Genomic DNA, 21,278 nt, shown 5'->3' on the forward strand with positions numbered 1-21,278 from the left:
CACCTTTAGAAGTTACCTTGCTTTTTTACTTGTTTAACTATATATTATTTATTTAGTGTTTTTATTTTATTAGAATGTAAGCATCAAGAGGTAAGAAACATTGTCATGTTCAATACAGTATCCCTGGTAACTAGAATCCAGTTTTGGATTTTGGAATGAAGCTGGCCTGAATCTGAATCCTGACTGCCAGTTATACATAGTGTATCCTTAGACAAGTTATTTAATTTTTCAGAGCCTTTATTTTGACATCTGGAATGGTAGTATTTCCTACCTCCCAGAATTATTTAAACAGTCAAGTAGCATTAATTGCTGCAGTTTTAATAGTATTAACATTCCCTTTTATTTTTAGATCCCAAATGTGGTATCTTTTCAAGATGTTGTCTTTCATCCTAATTTTTGGAACCACTCATGGTGCCTATCGAAATCGAAGATCTATGAACCCTGAAGAAAATATGAATATTGTAAGTTTCTAAGAAACACATGCTAAGCTGCTAAAATAACAGGAATGCTACTCTTCAATTTTGAGGGTTTATATTTTAACAAATCTACAGTCAAATTTATGTATCTGCAGTCATATTTTGATATGGGCCAACTGATATTCCCCATCTACTCTTCTATAAGCCCAAGGTTTCCCTTTCAGCTTTATTCTGTCCCTGTAATGGAAATATATATAGATATAGATATAGATATAGATATAGATATAGATATAGATATAGATATAGATATATATCTACCTGCATGGATATATTTCTCTCTTCTATACGTGCACATATATAACAAATTTCAGATATAAGCTTAGCTATATGCATAGACATGCAAACATTTATGGATAAACATATATATTTTTAAATTGTAGGTGGGTGAGTAGGTAAAAGTATGAGTGATTAGTAGTTAGAAAAAAAAATTAATGGGTTGGTTTTAGAGATACGTCCTAGAGGGCAGGGATTTTGTTTGTTTGTTTTACCTATGAATCCCTAGTATATAAGACTGATAATTAGTAGATGTTCTATAAATGTTTATTACTGAAGTAATCAGTGAATTAATGAAAATAAAAATATACAGGCATGAGGCTGAGAGAGAATATGAAGGTTCATTATTACATAATTAGGTTAGATTGATCAGGTTACACTAATTGACCAACAATTTTATTTGTAAAGGCTTGCTCTTTCTTTACCTAGAGCCAAATCATTTCCTACTGGGGCTACCCAGATGAAGAGTATGACATTACAACTGAAGATGGTTATATCCTTGGCCTTTATAGAATTCCTTATGGAAAGACAAACAGTGATAACAGTTCAGGTAATATTCAATTCAAGATAAATTGGTGAATATCTGGGGTTTGAAGTCCTCAACTTTTTTATGTCTTCTCAGTGAGTTTAGGACAAGAAAAGGATTTGAAGTTTAAGTGAACAGTTAACTTCTCATACGTCTCTCTACATGCCTCATGAAGAGTCCCAATCTACACTAGCTTCCTGTTCACAGAGGGATTTTAAAGTATGGTGGAACACAGATTGCTTCTTCCAAGTTTTCTTTGTGGATCACTTTACTCATACATGTTGATTTTCTAGAATTTTCTTTGTTTAATGAGGGGTGAAAAATGCTCTGAAACATAGTAACATTGTTCTGTAGGTTTGAAGCAGGGCTGGTAAAAATTCCCTTTGTCTTTACGGCTCTCTCCTCTAGCAATAGGAAAGAGATCATTTGGTAGCAGCCTCATGGCTCTTTATTCTAACAATAGATACACTACTATCAGCAGAATGAGGTGCAAAAAAATGCACTAGAATTTGTCACTAGGGTTAGAATTCTAGATATGACACTTACTAGCAGAGTATGTAACAAATTACTTTTGCTTATTCATCTAATTGTTCAAATAAAATTCAGGTTTTTCTTTTTCTTTCTCCTTAGATTTTCTCCCTGAAAAGAATGTTTCTCATATTTTAGGACACCCTATCAAGTCCTCATTTTGAACATTAAAGTACATTTCAGAGAAGACATTAATTTGGTACAATCTCAGTCAATTTTGGATCCTTATAGAGGTCACATCTACTGAGCAGAAAATGTTAACATAGATTTGACATAATTATAGTAATCATTCCTCAGGGTATGACCTAATTTTTCAAATACTGTAATAAAAGATCTAAAGATAATTTTAAAATATAGTAAGTGCTTTTGAGTTCTCTAGAAGCGGGGCCTGAGACAGAGATTTATGTGCATGTGATTTATTGATTGAAATACTTCCATGAGAAAATAATGTGGAAATCACGGGAAGGCAGAGGAAGGAGCTAAAGAAGGATGTGTCTCAACTAAGAAAGTGTAGCTAAAATGTGACCTCAGAGGAGTTCATGGATATATGAATTGCGCTACAGAAGTGGTCCCATTTGAAGATAAGGAGCTAGCGTTTTTGTATTCCCATATCAGTTAGTCACTGCTGAAGGCTACCCATAGAAGGAAGTATAATCTCCTGGCTGAGGCAATTCCCATTTGTCTGGAGGCAGTTCCACAGAGAAAGGGACAATAGTGAACCCTTGAAAAGCAAGTCACAAAAGCTAGGAACAATAATTCAGCTGCTTAATAAAGGAAATCCAGGTGGGGCACCAAAATAATCAAATAGAGTGTACCCCTTACACTACTCAAACCCCACTTGTTTTTCACATTAAGTTTATTTCATCCAGGTACAGCTTTTCAAGGATTCTAGTAGATCAGGATTTGTAGGAAAACTTACAAGATGAAGGTTAGGGGGAACAAATTAGGATGTCTGCTATTATATCTGATCCTAATGCTGTATCTAGTACTCATAAATTCCCACCTCTACCATCCACTGTAGATTCCCCTTCCTCTCAGCTATCTTCCCTAATATGGTAAGCCAGGCCTTTATCCGTAAGGACTACTATGTCCATAACAGGTCATAGTTGTCATACTTGTACATTTACAGTTATAAGAAAGCATGGAAGTACCGAAAGATGCCCCTGTATATTACCTGGATACAAAATATATTTTTCCCTGTTGTCATTATGTATCAATAGCCCTTCCTCCCCATGTTAATCAAAGCCAATACTCCTGATCTCAGGGCCAGTATAGTAATTCCTTTCTTTGCCTCCCCGTCTTCTATCATGAGGAGCCCAAAGTAACCACGTAGCAGATAGAGCTTTAAGTTTATTACGATGTTTCCTGGTGCCACAGTGGAAGTGTTTTCCTCTGGGAACAAGTGCCTCTAGATCTACAGAGCTTAAAACTGTGAGGACAAAATGTGTGAATCCCTAAGTAAGTGCCACTAGGAGTGGCAGTGAGTGGGACCACCTCTAATCCCATCCCTTTTTTCTCATACTTATGTATTCTACTAGTTAGGGGAATCAGCAACATATTATGGCCATTTCTTTAAGATGTGTATTGAATCGTGAAGGATAGCACCCATACTTACAGAATATCATCTCCCAACTGGCATCTCCACTGAGCCCTTAAGGTATTGTTTCATTGTTCTTTCAAGCTGGCTTGATGGTAGTTATGGGGTAGGATCAGTGGTTTGAATGGACCTTCTTTGACCGGAAGTGGATCCCTTGATTCAAAGTAATGTTATGAAGGGGTCCTACGTGGAAGAAAAGACAAATCATAGCAGAAATGTGTAGCAGTCCTAGCCATAATAAATTCTTGCCTTTTCCAGGAGAGAAAGGGTCTGGTACACCCGGCTTCTTTCCAAGTGACTGGTTTGGTTTCCTTGAGGGATGGTACCATGGGAGGTCTCTTTTGCTGGCAGGCCAGACATACTGCCTTGATAGTAGCTAGATCTGCCTTCATGAGGGGGCCCATAATGATGGGCCAGTGTGTCACCTACATCTTTACCATTATGACTGCTTATTTTATGAGCTCATTGCACAGCACTGGGGCAGCTAAAAACAGTGTCTGGCTGACATCTATTTGTTGAGTTATCCTATGCCCTTGGTTAGTTAATGTACTCTCTGTAGTACACTATCCCATCCTATCCCATCCACCTCCCCTGCACACAGATTGAATATTGTTCTAGAGGGCAGATAGGAGAAAGGGTTGGAGGAGAGTTTCATACCCTCTTGCATAGCTCTCGTTCCCTTTCACAAGTCTGCACCACAGTGGACTCTTACATAAGACTCCAATATTTTATTTGAGGTTCATGTAGGGTTCATTGCAAAGAACTTTCAGAAGAGTATGGATGTTCTCAATTTATACTGCATCCAGAGGCTTCATGCTGACCTTGGACACTATACTTGGTCTTCACTATCTTCACTTATTCAACCTGAACTATTCTGATTGTGTCTCTCCCATAAGGGGGTTCTTATGTCTTCTGTCTCCCTGCAAGCACCTGTCTTTCCTCAGATTTGGGACCAGATTTTTGCTCTGTGATATCAGCTTTCTGGTAAGTTTTCTTAAAGTTATGAATTTGAACGTAATTCATTTTAAAAGTAGGAATGATACTTCTTCCAAAATGGAAGCGTAAGCTCTTCACTTCTAAGATTTCAAATCCTGCTGGTGTCCTCACCAGAGTCTTTTTGCAAGTTGATAAATGGAATTTCCTCCAGGCTCTCCCAAGACACATTAATCAGATGGTGAGTGTTCTGGTCTTATTTAATAGATTTAGTATATCTTCATCTAAGCCCTTTTTTTTTCTTTCTTGCATAATCTGCTGTTGCAATTCTGGAATTTTCTAAGCTTCGAGGAAATCTCAGCAGAATGTCAGGACTGACTGACCTCTGGAACCATTGTGCCAGTGTGTTAAATCCTGTCATAGGAGTGCACTTTCATATGAATAAACTCCCCCTTACCCAGGAATATATATATATAATTTCCTGCTTTGATCCAACACCCAAGCATTCTCTCTCAGTTCCTGCTGTTACATAACTATTAGCTAGATTTTGTAGCTCTTTTGTGTATAATTTCTCCTTTCCTTCAGCAGGTGCAGTACTTTTTCAGTCAAGCCATATTGGAACTCAATCATAGTTACTGATTCTGTACCCAGGAGGAGATTGATGTGGATCTTGAGGAAGGGGAATCTTTGTTCTGAAAGGCATCTAAGTCAGGGGAACATTATCCTCTAACAAAGAGGAGTGGGTCACTTCTGTAGCCCCACTGAGTTCAGGGAAATCTGAGACTCAAGTTTCTGAAGCTCTTCTACCCAAATATTTTCATCTCAGGTCCTAAAGTCCTACTTCCCTATCAAGACCCTGAAATATAGTATGGGTTCTTCCCATGGCTGAAAATTCAACCCTCCTGAAGTTCTGTTGTTCTTACAATTAGGTCCTGACCAAGATTTTCACCTCAGTTAGCCTTCTGGCTATAGAAGATGAGGGTTTTATGTGATGCCAAGGAGGTCTTACCACTTTCATTCACTCTTTACTTTGAATTGGTGATTGATTGCTCTGAGCCTATAATTTTTCTCTCTTCAGATTATCGTTGACACGCAGCAATAGCTACCCAACTCCCCATACCTCATTATAATATTTTTGCTGTACTTCTTTGTCAGAGATACTGTATAAGGCAGTCATCCCTTTCCTGTATCATATGTGAATATTTTAGCCATTGGAGTACCACAACATTCAAGGTTCTTTCAGTACTCCACCTACAATCAATGATGTGATCCTCATTGCCAGCAAACCAGCAAGTAGTCCAACTCCATAATCTCATCTTTAAATGTCTGCTTCCTTGATCACTTTTGGTAGTAGCTCAGGCCAAGTTCCCCAGAAGGAGAGTCTGTGACAGGGATTTGAGTGCACGTGGTTTATTGAGGGAATCTCGGGGGAAAAGGTGACAGAGGAAACAGAAGAGAGCAGAAGAAGGAGTTAAGCGAAGATGTGGTCTCAACTGGAATCCAGCTTCAGCCGGGCCCCCTTGGATAGATAGAGAACATGAAATACATCAGAGTTGGTCTGACCTTGAAGCATGGGAGTCATCCTTCTGTACCTTGTGTCAGTTGGTCAAAGTGTAGGTTGTCCCCTTCCATCCCCAATGTGGGAGCTCCCATTTAGCCAATAATGCCAAGAGTGCATCCCCAGAGAAAGAGCAGCTGTGTACAGTCGGCAGCCAACACAACAGCTGGAGAACAGGAGCATCAGCCTAATTAGTGGGATGTATACAGGACAACAACAGCATCACTACAGTAGATAATAATGATGTGGATTGTGTGTCAACGGCAATTTAGGACTTAAAATCAAGTTACTAGTGAGCACATCCTATGTTATTCAAAAGGTGTTGCTTCTCAAAAGCCTGAAAGTATAAATTAGGGCTCTGGGAACTCTGGTGATTAAAACAGTGGTTCTAAAGATGACACCTATGTTGAATACACCTGTGAAAAATGTGATTGTAAAATTATTTTATGAAATGAAAATCATAGGAAATATATTTTATGTAATACATTATTTAAAATGTATATGAGTGCCCAGATTACTATTAGATATTTGAATATTCTATATCCTTAAAATTTCTATATTTAAGTATAACATGACCGAATTGCCTTTTTGGTCATTTGAAAGAAATTCATTAGTGAACTGTGTTAAACAATTCTCATATATAATGGGATTAAATGTTATAATTTGCCCTGTTTATGTGGTTTAAAAAATCTTCAAATTGTCATGTCTTAGGAGATTGACTTTGAGGTGAGGTACTCATGTAGACACCACAACATTTAAAACTAAATTTTCTGCATTTTTTTTCCAGCTCAGAGGCTTGTTGTATACTTGCAACATGGTTTGCTCACATCTGCCAGCAGCTGGATTTCCAATCTTCCTAACAGTAGCCTAGGCTTCCTTCTGGCAGATGCCGGTTATGATGTGTGGATGGGGAACAGCAGAGGGACTACCTGGTCCAGGAAACACTTGTACCTAGAAACAAATTCCAAAGAATTCTGGGCTTTCAGGTACAAAGAAAATCAAGTAATGTTTCATTTTATAAGTGTATTGAACACTTTTTTTCTTTTTGAATGAAATAAAGTAATATATGTCTTTTTTCTCAACTCAGGGCTTTCAGTAGATCATCAAAATATATATACATAAATTTTGCCTTGGAAATTAAAGAGTGCTTCTTTGATTTTGAGCTTGTTTCTCACTTTTCAGTGGTAACTTTTATTGACTGCCCCACCCTTCCTTTAACTGTTCTTTCACTCTGTAACCTATATGCTTAGTCTGCTTCACTGTATTTAAAATATACAAACACCCTCTTTATAACACTGGGTCGTGGCTACTTTATTTTCTTGACTTTGTCTTCTCACACAAGTCTCTATTCAGTAGCCACATTATACTACATAACTTATTGATAATACACAAAGTGAATTGAAAAATGTTTTTAATATTTACCTATTCATTATCTTCAAATGTTAATATAGCATGAGTAGAAAGTGCATTTTTATTTTCCTTTTTCTTTTTTTTTTCATTGAAGTATAGCCAGTTTACAGTGTTGTATCAATCAATTTCTGGTGTACAGCATAGTAGTTCAGTCATACATATACATACATATATTCATTTTCATATTCCTTATCAATATAGGTCACTACAAGATATTAAATATAGTTCCCTATCTATATCATATAAACTTGTTGTTTATCTATTTTATATATAGTGGTTAGTCTGCAGTTCTTGAACTCCCAATTTATCCCTTCCCTCCCCTTTCCCCGACCCTGCAACCACAAGTTTGTTTTCTATGTCTGAACTTATTTTCCTTTTTCTCTTACAGTTTTGATGAGATGGCTAAATATGACCTTCCAGCCTCCATTGATTTCATTGTGAAGCAAACGCAACAAGAGGAAATATTTTATGTCGGCCATTCACAAGGCACTACCATTGGTATGGCTAGAAAGATCACCTCTACTATTACTTAATTACTCTTTACAATTTTTCCTTCTTAAGGATGTAGGTAAGCTTCCAGACCTGTAAGTGAAACAAAGCACTGTGAGACAAAAATCGCATAGCAGTGCCCTGGAAGCTTACATCTTGCTTTAATTCTACATAGTTTTCTCTAGCCACAAAGAATTGACTGTAAAAACAAGGTTTTGTTTGTTTCCAATTATGTAAAAGTTGGATATTCATCGTAAGTTCACAGTGAGGTCATTACTGTCACTTATTCCACAAATAGAAATTTCATAATTATTTTTATTTTAAAAATGAATCATAGGGCTCTATGAGTGAAAAACTTTAAAAGGATATTTATGTTTTTGCATTTAGAGAAGATTAAACTTAAGAAATGCACAAATATGAAGAAAACCTTTCTCTATTTAAAGACGACAGGAAAAGAACTTTCATTACCTCACAGTACTAATGCTTCTGTTCTAATGCATCATAACAACTTCACATTCAGGAAAAAAAAAAAAACCCTGAGACCTAACATAATTCTCTTCAATGGTATTGTAAACCTGTTCACTCTTAATCTTTCTATTTTGGAAGTAGAAAAGTCCGTTTTATAATAGGAACCAGTATTAAATGAGTCTTTTCTAGGCTGAAGAGTATCATTTTCTTATAGGAATAGTCTACTTTATACCAGAGAAAATGTGTTGAATAACAGTCTCATCCCATTTCTCATAGATCTTTTTCTCTGATGTTTATTATGACTTTTAGTCCAAATTATCATCAGCTGTTCAGTTATCTGGAACCAGGAGTCCTAGAAAATAATTAAATAAGAAAAAAAATGGGTGCTATGCCAGAGCTAATTGACTTATAGTATGATATACAATTCTTTACTTCTTTGATTTCTCAGAACCCAGGACAAAAAAGAACCAGTAAAAATAGAGAAGGTGTGCAGGTAGATAGTTTGATAGGTTGTGAAAAAGAAAAAAACTACTATTTGTCATAATAATGACTCTGAATTATCAATAAAGTAGTGTTTAGTATCCACTTTACAAGAAGATAAGGAAAATTCTTATTAAAAATAAGTATGAAAACAATTCGACATTTACTGAATTTCTGACCTAAAATGTAAGATTCATCTAACTGAAAAATTCGCTTACCTCATTTTCACCATTGCCAGTTATACAAATGTATAATATTGTTTCTGATTTTTATACTGTGGTGTTATTAGACGAATTTATTGCTGAATTATCCTCATTTATGATCTACGCATTTGTTTTTGGTCCTAATAATCAGCATTATGTTGTGATCAATATGCTTGTCTCAAATTGGGTGATGAGTTAATGTTTGATAAATGAATTAAGAAATGAATATGTAAATTAATTGTTCAGGGCTTACTCTTATTCACCATGATGTCATTTCTTACATGCTCGTAATTGCTTAATAATAGTTCATTTATATTTTATTTTATTTCAGCCTTCATAACATTTTCCACAATACCGATAATAGCTGGAAGAATCAAAATCTTTTTTGCCTTCGCGCCAGTTTTTTCCATTAAATACTCAAAAAGCCCTTTGATTAAAATGGCATACAATTGGAAGTCGGTGATCAAGGTATGTTATCCCTTTCCTTTTTGTGGTTGATAACCCAAAATGATAATAATTCTGTGCTTTCAACAATGAAAGCTCTTGGCTGTGTTTTGTACAGGCACGTGTACGAATTGAAGTTTTTGATTTCATCTGCACTGGATTCTTGCCTCGTTTCTACAGAGGGATAGAATTTTACTCATGATACCTTTGGACATCTCATTGTAATAGAAAATCCATTAATCGAACTATGTCTACATCCTGGTCCCAAGTTCTGTCCCTCAATTTAAATGTTTTAAACTGTGAGATAATGCATTTGGTTGTAAATATAGTGAACATACCACATCAGTTTTGGATTAATAATTTTAGTTTTCCAAATATGAATACAGTGAATTTATTTTACAGGCTTTTTCTGGCAACAAAGACTTCCTACCTAATACCTCATTTAAAAGATTTGTTGGCTCTCAGCTGTGTCCACTAAAGATTTTTGGTAAAATTTGTCATGATATCTTATTTATGATATCTGGATATGACCAGAAGAACTTAAATATGGTGAGAACAAGTTGCATTTGAGATATATTTTGTCAATTTTTAGAAAGCAGCTCTTAATAGTGCTTATTTTATGCCTTGTATATCATTTTATGATTTATCCATTTATATTTATAGGTAGATTCTTAGCCTTTCTGATTTTGTGACTATACCAACATTGTGAAACTAACTTGTATTAGCCTGCTGGGATTATTTGGGTTTCATATTTGTCTTGATCTCTGTAAGGAACAGAGAGCCACTACAGTGATACGTATCTTTATTAGTCTCTGCTGTTGTTTGTTAGCTTCCTGAGGATTCATGTATTTGAGTCGTCTTTTATTCACTTGTTTTCTGTAACTCCTCCTCTTATTTCCTGGTTCCTAACACTCCTTTCCTTACTTGTTGATCCTTCCATAATTAGAATTGGTACCTGCCAGTTATCTTACATGCTTCTGGCATTCATCAGAATACTGGAGTGTAAAGCTGTTTTGGTGCTCCAGTTACCATTGCCAAGGCCATTTGTATTGATTGTGTACAGATACTCTTAAAGATGTAGGCATTCATTCTAAGATTTTTTTCAGCACATTAAGATTTGGCGGAAGCAATTGTGGCATTTGGACTAGTTGGTTGGTTCTTATACCTGGACCTTTTAAGAAAGTTCTCAATGAGAACTAATTTATTCATTCAAAGAAAAAGAGGTGTTCTCTTAATTCCCAAACGCGTTTTCACACCACAAGGATATGTTGATTTTATTCAACCTCAAGAAGATCTTACCCCAGTCTCAGAGGGCTTTATCTATATAACATAGACAGTTACATAAATTTGAAAGAAATACTTCATAGCAGAAGAAATGAACCCAGTCCTCTCCCCTTTTCCCGTCAAGATATGAGCAGTGTACTTTCTGCCATAAAAGGTAAAAAAAAAAAGACTTTTCATGTTCTTCTGTCCATCTAGTGTCATAAAGGTACCATGGAATGACTGGAAGAATCATAAATATAATTTTACCATATTCATTTATTCTATGTTTGGGGTAGTGTATTTGGCTGTTGCTGTATTTTCTGTGATTATAGTGTCTTTGTGAACTCTTTTTTTATAAACTATTAGGAAAGCTTCTATTCTGGTTTCTTAGCCCTTAAATTTGTGGGTCTCCATTCTGGAACAAAAGTTGACAGTGTTATAGGTTGTAATATGGTTGTGTACTAACTTCTCTAGAATTGGGGATAGTCTGAAGTGGAAAAATTTCACTCACCATATGTGTGGGAACGATAAGAGTGATAGTACAGTTCAGTTCAGTTCAGTCTTCTCGAGCCTATCAAGATCTTTGGGGAAGATAGGGTCTGACTTGGAATTTCTTTCCTGAAGTATGAAAAACTGAAAGAGAATCTTGCAGTTTGCAAACAGGCAGTACATAGAATCAGGCCAATGTCACTCAGGCATAGAAAATCAAGTAAGAAAACTGAAAGGAAGCTATCCTGCAAGAAGGAACAGGTAGCAAAAACTCTCACCAGTATAACTTGGAAAACATATCATCAAACAACCCAAAATTTTGACTTTGTCTGCTTCTAGTAATTCTGTGATGGTTTACAAAAATTCATTCTAACCCTTATAAGGAGAAATAAGCCTGAGATATTGGAGTACAGTTATCAAGGGTATGTGGTTATGATTTGAGTCCCCTTAGGGAATGAATTCCTCCTTACTACCTCTGATAAAGTTGAAGTAGAGACTCTGGTAAACATCTGAGATTACTCATAGATATTTATGAAAGCAGGTAAACTTCTTCATTCAGAAAAATGAGTAGGGCTAAGTGTTTTGGGTTGAGTATGCTCCTGACTCACATTAGGATAAATAGTGGTGACCTCTAATGGAAGGAACATCTGGAATATGCCATTCAGGATAAACATTATATTTGAAGCTTATTTCAAGCCCAAGGAAGAATTAAGATCCTATGAATACCTAGGAGTTTAAATTGTAGAATGTTTCTGTTAAAAAATTTTATAAAGTTCATTTTAAACTATTGTGTCAGAACTTTACTTTTACCAGTTCCAAGTACTGTGAATTGCAAAGGGAAAAAAAAAGATATTTTCTCTTAAGCCCCCAGGTAGCCAGATGGCAAAAACCTTAAAAGAGGTGACATAACAATTACAAATACATTATGAGAATTTTACTTCTGGGCATGAGTGCGTAACAGAGTCTTAAACTGTCCTCTGAGCAAAAACAACTAGAAAGTTTATTTTGAAAAATATACGGGGGAAATCCCAGTTATGCAAGGCTAGGTGAACATTCAAAAGTAAATTAATGTAATCTGTCACATCAACAGGCTTAAAAAGAAAAATCATGTGATTTTATCCATACAGGTAGAAGAAGCATTTGACAAAACCCAACACACATTCATGATAAAAAGTCTCAGTAAACTAGGAATAGAGAGAAACTTCCTGAACTTGATAAAGAATATCTACAATAAAACTACAGTTAACATCATAATTAATGGTGAGAAACTTGAAGCTTTACCAATAAGAACAGGTACAAGGTCAGGATGTTCCCTCTCACCACTCCTTTTCAATATCATAAAGATAGTCCTTGCTAATGTAACAAGGCAAGACATGGAAATAAAAAAGAATACAGATGAGGAAGGAAGATATAAAATTGTCTTTGTTCTCAGATGACATGATCATCTATGTAGAATATCTCGAAGAATAAAAAATAAAATATTCCTGGAGCTAGTAGGCAATTATGGCAAGGTTGCAGGATACAAGGTTAATATATAAAAATCAGTTACTTTCCTATATACCAGCAAAACAGGTGGATTTTATCCAATCAGCCAGTCTGTCTTTTGACCCAAGCATGTAGTCCATTGATATTTAAAGTAATTATTGAAAATATTTTCTCCCATTCAGTAGATTGTCTTTTCATTTTGTCTGTGATTTCCTTTGCTGCGCAAAAAGCTTTAAGCTTAATTAGGTCCCATTTGTTTATTTTTGCTTTTATTTCCTTTGTTTTAGAAGCCGGATCTAAAAAAATATTGCTATGATTTATGTCAAAGAGTGTTCTGTCTATGCTTTCCTCTAGGAGTTTTATGGTATTTCATCTTACATTTAGGTCTTTAATCTATTTTGAGTTTATTTTTGTGTATGATGTTAGAGAATGTTCTAATTTCATTCTTTTACATGTAGTTGTCTAGTTTTCTCAGCACAACTCACTAAAGATACTGTCTTTTCTCCATTGTATATTCTTGCCTCCTTTGTTACTTGTTAGTTGACTGTAAGTGCATGAGTTTATTGCTGTGCTCTATTCTGTTCCATTGATCTATGTGTCTGTTTTTGTGCTAGTACCATACTGTTTTGATTACTGTACCTTTGTAGTATAGTCTGAAGTGAGGAAATGTGATCCTTCTAGCTCTGTTCTTCTTTCTCAGGATTATTTTGACTATTTGGGGTCTTTTGTGTTTCTGTACAAATTTTAAAATTATTTGTTCTAGTTCTCTGAGAAATGTCATTGGTATTTTGATAAGGAGTGCATTGAATTTGTAGAAATGATATGGCTGATAAGGAGTTAATTTCCAACATATGTAAGCTTATATAACTCAACATTAAAAAAAAACTCAATTAAAAAATGGGCAGAAGAACTGAATAGACATTTTTCCAAAGAGGAAATGCAGATGGCCAATGGGCACGTGAAAAGATGCTCAACATTGCTAATCATCAGGAAAATGCAAATCAAAACCACAATGAGTTATCACCTCACACCTGTAGAATGACTATTAACCAAAAGAACACAAATAACACATGTTGGCGAGGATGTGGAGAAAAGGGAACACTCATGCATTGTTGTGGGATGGTAAATTGGCACAGCCACTGTGGAAAACAATATGGAGGTTTCTCAAAAAACTAAAAATAGAACTACCATTTGACCCAGAAATTCCACTCCTGGGTACATATGCAAAGAAAATGGAAACTCTAATTTGAAAAGATATTTGCACCCCAATGTTCATAGCAGCATTATTTACAATTGCTAAGATATGGAAGCAACCAAGTGTCCATCAACAGATGAATTGGATTTTTGTCATTTCAGCAAGTATGCAGTGGTATCTCATCATTGTTTTACATTGCATTTCCCTGTTGACATATGATGTGGGACACCTTTTCATATGCTTATTTGCCATCTTTTTATCTTCTTAGGTGAGGTGCCTGTTAATGTCTTTGGCTCATTTTTAAATCTGATTGTTTGTTTTCTTATTATTGAGTTTGAAAATTTCTTGTGTATTTTGGATAACAATCCTTTATCAGATGTGTCTTCTGCAAATATTTTCTCCCAGTGTGAGGCCTATCTGCTAAGTCTCTTGATACTACTCTGTTTTACAGAGTAGCAGTTTTTAATTTAATGTTTTTAATTTATATGTTTTATTTTTTATTTTCAATTATTAATTTTAATGAAGTCCAGCTTATCAATTATTTCTTTCATGGGTTGTGCCTTTGGTGTTGTATCTAAAAATTCATTGCCACACCCATGGTCATTTAGGTTTTTTCCAATGCTATTTTTTAGAAATTTTATAGTTTTGTATTTCACATTTAGGCCTGTAATCCATTTTGAGATAACTTTTGTGAAAGTTATAAGGTCTGTGTCTAGATTATTATTATTATTTCTGCATGTGGATGTCCAGTTTTTTCAATATTATTTGTTGAAGAGACTATAATTTTTCTGTTTCACTGCCATTGCTCCTTTGTCGAAGATCAGTTGACTATATTTATAGAGGTCCATTTCTGGGCTTTCTTTTCTGGTCTATTGATCCATTTGTCTATTCTTTCACTAATACCACACAGTCTTGATTGCTGTAGCTTTATAGTAAGTCTTTAGTTTGTGTCAAATCAGTCCTCCAATTTTGTTCTTCCCCTTCAACATTGTGTTGGCTGTTTGGGGTCTTTTGCCTCTCCATACAAGCTTTGAAAGCAGTTTGTCAATACCCTTAAAATAATGTGCTGAGATTTGGGTGGGGATTACATCGACATTATTAATTGACATTGTATGTCTTGTTTACTGAGGTTCTCAGAGAGTATGCAGGCAATGCAAACCTAGATTACAGATTGACATGAGCACTGCTATATTTCTGATTCAACTTCACTTTGAGTTGTGTAGAACTTTGAGACTCCAGTTTATCATGGAAAGAGTTTCTTTTTAAATTTCTTAACTGCCCTTGGCAAGCCCTGGACTGATTATTTGCTTTCCTTAGCTAGCTAAGTTCTTAAAATGAAATTTCAAATCTTCTGAGATTGGCAAATAAACTTAAGAAAAAAGTGGCTCCAGTATTTCGCTTTTCTCTTGCAGTTCTTTGGGGTTTTTTCTTCCATTTGTCCTGTTAATTTCTTTCTATCTTCTCAGTTCTTTAGTGCTTTCAAAAAGTGTGTGTGTTTGAGTGAGTGTATGTGTGTGTGTTATATCACTTCTGATTGTTTTCAGTATAGAGTAATGGACCACATAACTTAGAAAGCCAGTAATAGCTTCCCCATTAATGTAAAAATTATACATTTAATAAAGTACATTTATGTACTTAATTTAAATATGATTTTGTTTTATTAATGTTATTTATTAGAAATTAAATTTCCTTGAAATTATTTAGTTTACTAAATATCAAAGATTGTTTTCTGTTCTTGGACTAAGGATAAAAATAATTTTTAACCTCTCAGAGCCGTATGGATGTCTATATGTCACAGAACCCAGCAGGAACATCTGTTCAAAATATGCTCCACTGGAGTCAGGTATAAATTTTAAAATGTACTTGATAAAATTTTATTCATACTACTCACAGTTTATCTCATCATTCTAGGTTTCATGCCATTGCCATAGAATAATAAATTTAAAAGGGTAAAATGAAGTTATTACATATTTGTATAATTCTTTAAAGTTTATAGTATGTGTTAATATTATAACTTATTAGATCCTCTAAATGTAAGCAATTATCAGAGCAATATAATTACTTTCTGTTTTACAAATAAGAAAATGTTAATTCAGAACAGTAGACTAGAGGTCATTTAGGCCATGCCCATCGTTTGACTTGCCCAAATATTTAAAACTAATTCTTTACAGATAACTAAGACTAGAGCACAAGTCTCTCAGTGCCTACTCTTTTACTAGACTACATTTTCTCCTGTGTTAAATTGGGAACTCCATGATTACCATGAGCAAGTTTTGTCCACTTTTCTGTTTGCAAGGCTAAGAGTTCTTGGCATTTAGTAGATACTCAGGAATATTTGTTGAGTAAATATTGATGAAGAAAAAAAAATCCAGTGTGAATATCATCTTAATATTGAGAGCCAGGATAATATCACAGAGAGAACACTATGCTTGAGATGGAAATACCAGATATTGAATTTTTTTCTCTGAACCTTACTGGCAGTGTGACATTGAGCCAGATCATTTCATCTTTATGAATTCAGTTTTTTTTAATTTTAAAAGTAAAATTGATAATAATTCTCTGACCTAACAAAAATATTATGAGAATTAAATATGATGATTATGAGTGTTCTTTAAAGTTAGTAAATACTAGATATATTTAAAGTTTTATTAGTATATTGGTTAAGGGCTTACTCATTTAAAGTGTTTATGTTTGCTAAGTAATTGTTTTGAGGTAAATAATTTAAAATTTTATTATAGCTTATCTTTAGGTTTATTTTATTTCTGGTAATAGCTAGACCAGGGAAGTCTAAGCAACCTTCGTATTTATTCATACACTGGAACAGTATTTATTAGGTACCTACTGTGTGCCCTGCACTGTTCCTTGCTTATGGTATACATCAGTGTACAGCATGTGGGATGTGCTCTTGAGCCTTGTGTTTTGAAGCAAGGATGTTGAGGGAAGTGTTATCTTAATCCTAGTGCACTTAGTCCTAGACACTCACTTTTGACGTCTAGATGCAGCTGAGGATTTGAGGGGAGACTTTATGTTACTCTAAACACAGAGGCCCCCTTTAATAAGGTAAAAGCCTTTGGGGAGATGTGCATTTATATGAAGATGGCAGAATTATAGTCTGCTAATTCCCCTGCTCCCTACCTCCTAGCTCTTCCATTTCTTACCCAATGTAAAGGAAGCAAAGAACACAGAAGCCCACCCACACAAATATCGACAGACTTAGTACCAAGAGGTCTTCTGTGCAATGAATACCTAACTTGTATCAGCTGCCACTGTAATGAACAAATGAGTTTATTCTTAACTCTTCCATTTTTCTTTCAGCTTTTAAATTCTAGTCACTTGAAAGCTTTTGACTGGGGCAGTCCTGTTCTGAACTTGGTTCATTTTAATCAGGTACATAATTATGTATAAAACTAAAAACTACCTCCCTGGTCAGTTGAGATTGTTTTGCTGTAAAGATGAATCTGAAGAGCCCAAGAATACAGTAACACAATGAGAAAGATCAGCAGATGAAGATCATGTTGATTTGGATCCATATTTTCATTTTCAACTAAAGTGGCTTTTCCATGGGTTCTGTGTATTTTAACAACAAATACCTTGGATAAGTCTAGAGAAAATGACAAGCAATAGAATAATACATCATCCCTCAAAAGGAAAATTACTATTTATGATATACATAGCTCTGTGCTTGGTTAAATAAGACATAAAAGGTGTAATATAGTTCTTGACCGTAAAACTATTGTGCTTGGGAAGATAAGACACATACATACAATAATTAGGAAAAAAGTAGAAGTTAATGAGAAGTGGTAAAAATTGTCTGAGTATGATGACAAAAGTCTTGAAGTACTGGAACCCAAGTCTACCTACTACAGAATTTATGCTTTTCCGTCATACTTTTCTGCCTTAGCCAAACTCCATGCCAGGTGTAGTTTGCTTGTGTAAAACTCTGAAGTGAAATAGAAAGATCAAATTCAATAAAATCAAATTTGACCTTGACTACCAATATTTATCATTTATTGATACAGATATTGACAGTTATATAGCCATAGAAAATTTTAAAAAATACCTTTATTGTTTATAAATAAAAATGAAATGATCTGTGTGGAATGTCTGAATACTCTGAATCAGAACAAACTCTGTAATTTTGATTTGTACCTGATTTATTTCTAGGTAAAAATTATAATAACTATTCTCTCATACTCATTGCTTTCTTAATAATAATTTTAGATTAAGCTTATTTGAAATTTTTATTTCGATTTATCATTTAAAGAATTAGTAAATAACACCTTCTATGTATTATCCCCTGTGAAAACTCTTATTTTTACTTTTCGTACTTAGACAACTTCCCCGTTGTACAATGTGGCAAACATGAATGTGTCAACTGCAACTTGGAGTGGTGAAAGTGACTTGTTGGCTGATCCTGAAGATGTTAAAATTTTACTTCCTGAAATCAGAAACCATATTTACCATAAAACTATTTCTTACTATAATCATATAGATTTTTTGTTTGGATTAGATGTATATCATCAAGTTTACCATGAAATCATTGACATTATCCAAGGCAATCTGTAAAGAACCATGGTACTCTTTGTTGAAGGATCTATATAATTTCTATTAAAATCCAATTTTTTTCTTACTTTGTATATTTTCCAGCTATTTAAATGAAGTCTGGATTTTTTTTCTTTCTTGCATTGCCCCTAGGCTTTCAATTCATTAAATCAGTGGCATTTATTATATCAGGGGTAATGGAAGATTATAACTCAGCCAAAGCAGTCTGTAAAGTTTCTAAATAGAATACAAATAACTAAAAACAGAAAAAATAATCTTAAACATTTTCAATTGCAAGAGATGGCTTTTTGAGGAAAAGTTTTTATTTTCTTCAAAGAAGCATGAGCATGTATGACATCCTAAAAAATAGAGTTCAGAAGAATACTTGCTGATATGAAAGCTAATTTTTCTCTATGCTTAATGAATAGTAAAAACACTTTCTGAGCTTTGTAAAGGACTTTGGAGGAGGAAAGAAGGAAGAGAGCCTGGATGCCAGTGTAATGTTGCTGCCTTCTGCCCCACCTAAGGTCATTTTCAGAAGTAGGGAGGTCATAGAGACTGGATGGGATCCTCATTTCCCAGAATGAATAGCTTAGGGAGACTACAGTTGCCTTTTCCAGCCTACTGTGTAAGAGCAATAACAATTGAAGTGCATTTCTAGGTCAGTCAGTCTTGAGGGTGACCTCGCAAAATAGGCACTGCAGCATAGTAAATGAAAGATTGAAGAGTCCTACACATCAGAAGAGTGTAGACATGTTCAACAGATTTCTGGAAGATGCGAAGGAGCTTGAGATTTGGAATGAAGGGATACTGTAGCCTTCAAAATCACATGCAAGGATTTATGCTTTGGGGGAGGCCAAACTCCTCTTCTTTCCAATTCCTGAATAATGCCTAACTTCATTGGTCTTTTGTAATCCTTGAGGAGAGCAAGATTGAAAAGGGGAAGTTTAAAATTGAGTGTGAATTTACCACATGAAGATTGAGAAAATCGATTTGTAATTTACTGAATTAGAAAATTAAATTTTTTCCTCAAACAAAATGGAGATTGAAAGTCAAGTTCAGCTTTTAGGTTGCTAAATTGTACTTGACATATGCTTATGAACTTTAAATTTTTTATATAAAAAATAAATGGAATATGTATAAATAGTAAGAAAAAATAAAATACATGCATTCATTACTGTGAATGCAACTAAGAGAAGGCAAATGATAACTTTGAAGATCATTGTTAAAGATAAGTTCTTCCTTTCTTTGGTAACCCTTGGTACTAAAACAGAACACTGAGAATGGATACATATTTAAAGATACCTTTTTAAACAGTTCAAGAATGGTAACATAGCATGTGTTACTTCAAAGCTTTCAAATGATCCTTTAAAGAAGGCTAATGTATTAGGATAATTATCTAGAAGAATTACTTATGTTGAAGTTTAAAGAATAGAAGTTTTGGGTAATGGTGGACTAAGTTATTCAGACCTGGAAATATGTAAAAAGCATTTATTTGAAGACAACAGCTAAAATTTTATGCAGTGAAAAATTACAGGGTCCAGAAAAAGAAACCCAGAGAAGTGTGCCTAGCATCTTAGATGTTTATATCCTAGCAACACCTGCTCATTCCAGAAGTATGATAAAGCCTGAAAAAAACTAATAGAGAATAAAAATTCAATTTAGCCTACCAATGGGAAGTTTTTGGTAAACCTCCATCCTCAGGCTTTGGATTAGAACCTCAATGAACTGTACCCTACCCTAGGAATAAAGTCAAAGTGGAAATTGAGCACCCTTTCAGGAACTATAGCTCTATTTTGAATCATATGTATTTTCAACATACTAAGATAGTTTGGGAATACTAATACCCTAGCCATCTGTGAAAGTAAATCCTCTCTGGAGAAAGAGCAAATCATTCAGGATGCTTGAAATAATCCTAAAATTTTGCAATGTTTCAGGATAGGTCAATATACAAAAATAAGTTGTATGTTTATGTACTAGCATCAAATAACTGCAAAATGAAATTTAAACATACCATTTAAGAGTATCTGCTCAACTCTAAAGATCAATGCTTTTCTTCTAATGCTAGCAATGTAGCTTCTTAAAAGAATAGCATTCTTTCCTGGCTCTGTAGGCAGTCATGGTTGACTTGCTGCTGGCTTTGTAAGTGTGTACCTGAACTAGTATTTGTGATGAACTTGAATAAAACATCAGTGTGTCATTTTGATGTACTATCCTTTGTCTCGAAAATGTATAACTGTGCCTTTGACTTCTAACAGGCGGAACAGTTCTCAGAGCTTTCTGAGAATCTGCTTCCCAGGTTATAACCCTCAGTGTGGCTTGAATAAATCCCTCTTTTTCTTCTTAACTTGATAATTAGTTGAATTTTCATCTACAACTATTATCAAGGTAGGAATTCCTGACCAGTAGTATCAGTGTCACCTGGGAAATTGTTGGAAATGAAGATTTTTAGACTCACCCTGGATCTACTATGTCAGGAATATTCATGTTTGAATAAGACTTCTAGGTGATTCAGGTACTATATTAAAGGTGGAAGTAGGGAGACTGTTCTCTAAGGTATTTCTGCATGTCTCAGATCAGTTTTGTTTTTTTTTCAAGGGTGTACCTAGACCAAACAGCCTGAGAAGACAGAGGTAAAGTCTCTCTCCTTGGTAGAGGGCAGGTTTGTTCCTCACCAGTATGATAAAGAAAATGTCTCTCTCAGGGGCAGAGACTGGACAGGTTGGTTAGCAGCCGCCTTAATAAGACTAAGGGTTCCTCACTGTGACAGAGACCCAATACATGTGTGATGTCCCTCTGGGTCTGCCTTTTTTTTTTTTTTTTTTTTGCACCAAGGGGTGGTGGCTGTACATTGTGACATAAATATCAGTGGGACTGTTTCTGGATCCATGGTGGCCAGGATGATGGCAGTGATTTCAA

General features: G+C 34.8%; 2 protein-coding genes across 11 annotated transcripts in view; one reads left to right on the plus strand and one right to left on the minus strand.

Annotated features, from left to right (window-relative positions):
- The window catches only part of RNLS (renalase, FAD dependent amine oxidase), a 247,841-nt gene extending 244,071 nt beyond the window's left edge, over positions 1–3,770 (minus strand). For 2 of the 3 annotated variants that reach the window (XM_072971560.1, XM_072971562.1), the window contains exon 1: positions 3,419–3,770. The gene's annotated coding sequence lies outside the window, so the exon portion shown is untranslated. The remainder of the gene's footprint in view (positions 1–3,418) is intronic. The other variant, XM_072971561.1, reaches the window with a different exon arrangement.
- Positions 165–21,039, plus strand: LIPJ (lipase family member J). 8 transcript variants are annotated; one of them, XR_012077477.1, is made up of 11 exons: positions 165–257; positions 350–461; positions 1,179–1,299; positions 6,679–6,877; positions 7,690–7,799; positions 9,273–9,409; positions 9,788–9,934; positions 12,265–12,397; positions 15,589–15,660; positions 17,133–17,204; positions 18,150–18,224. XR_012077477.1 is itself a non-coding variant. In XM_072971558.1 (10 exons), exons 2-10 carry the CDS (start codon positions 357–359, stop codon positions 20,994–20,996), a joined length of 1,002 nt encoding a protein of 333 aa, XP_072827659.1. In that variant the 5' UTR covers positions 165–257; positions 350–356; the 3' UTR covers positions 20,997–21,039. The 8 variants fall into 8 exon arrangements, 7 of the variants coding, with proteins under 7 accessions (XP_072827659.1, XP_072827654.1, XP_072827656.1 ...); XM_072971558.1 differs by lacking the exons at positions 12,265–12,397; positions 18,150–18,224 and adding an exon at positions 20,958–21,039; XM_072971553.1 differs by lacking the exon at positions 12,265–12,397 and having other exon boundaries at positions 18,150–18,570.
- The last annotated feature ends 239 nt before the right edge of the window (positions 21,040–21,278 follow it).

The sequence above is a fragment of the Vicugna pacos genome, chromosome 11 (genome assembly GCF_048564905.1).
Source record: "Vicugna pacos chromosome 11, VicPac4, whole genome shotgun sequence".
Lineage (NCBI taxonomy): Eukaryota > Metazoa > Chordata > Mammalia > Artiodactyla > Camelidae > Vicugna > Vicugna pacos.

Bases quoted from the DNA above. Each gene is read 5' to 3' on its own strand.
- LIPJ (XM_072971553.1), top strand. From the start codon at position 357: ATGTGGTATCTTTTCAAGATGTTGTCTTTCATCCTAATTTTTGGAACC. The intron at 462-1,178 runs GTAAGTTTCTAA...TTCTTTACCTAG, and splicing joins CTGAAGAAAATATGAATATT to AGCCAAATCATTTCCTACTG. The intron at 6,878-7,689 runs GTACAAAGAAAA...TTTCTCTTACAG, and splicing joins AAAGAATTCTGGGCTTTCAG to TTTTGATGAGATGGCTAAAT.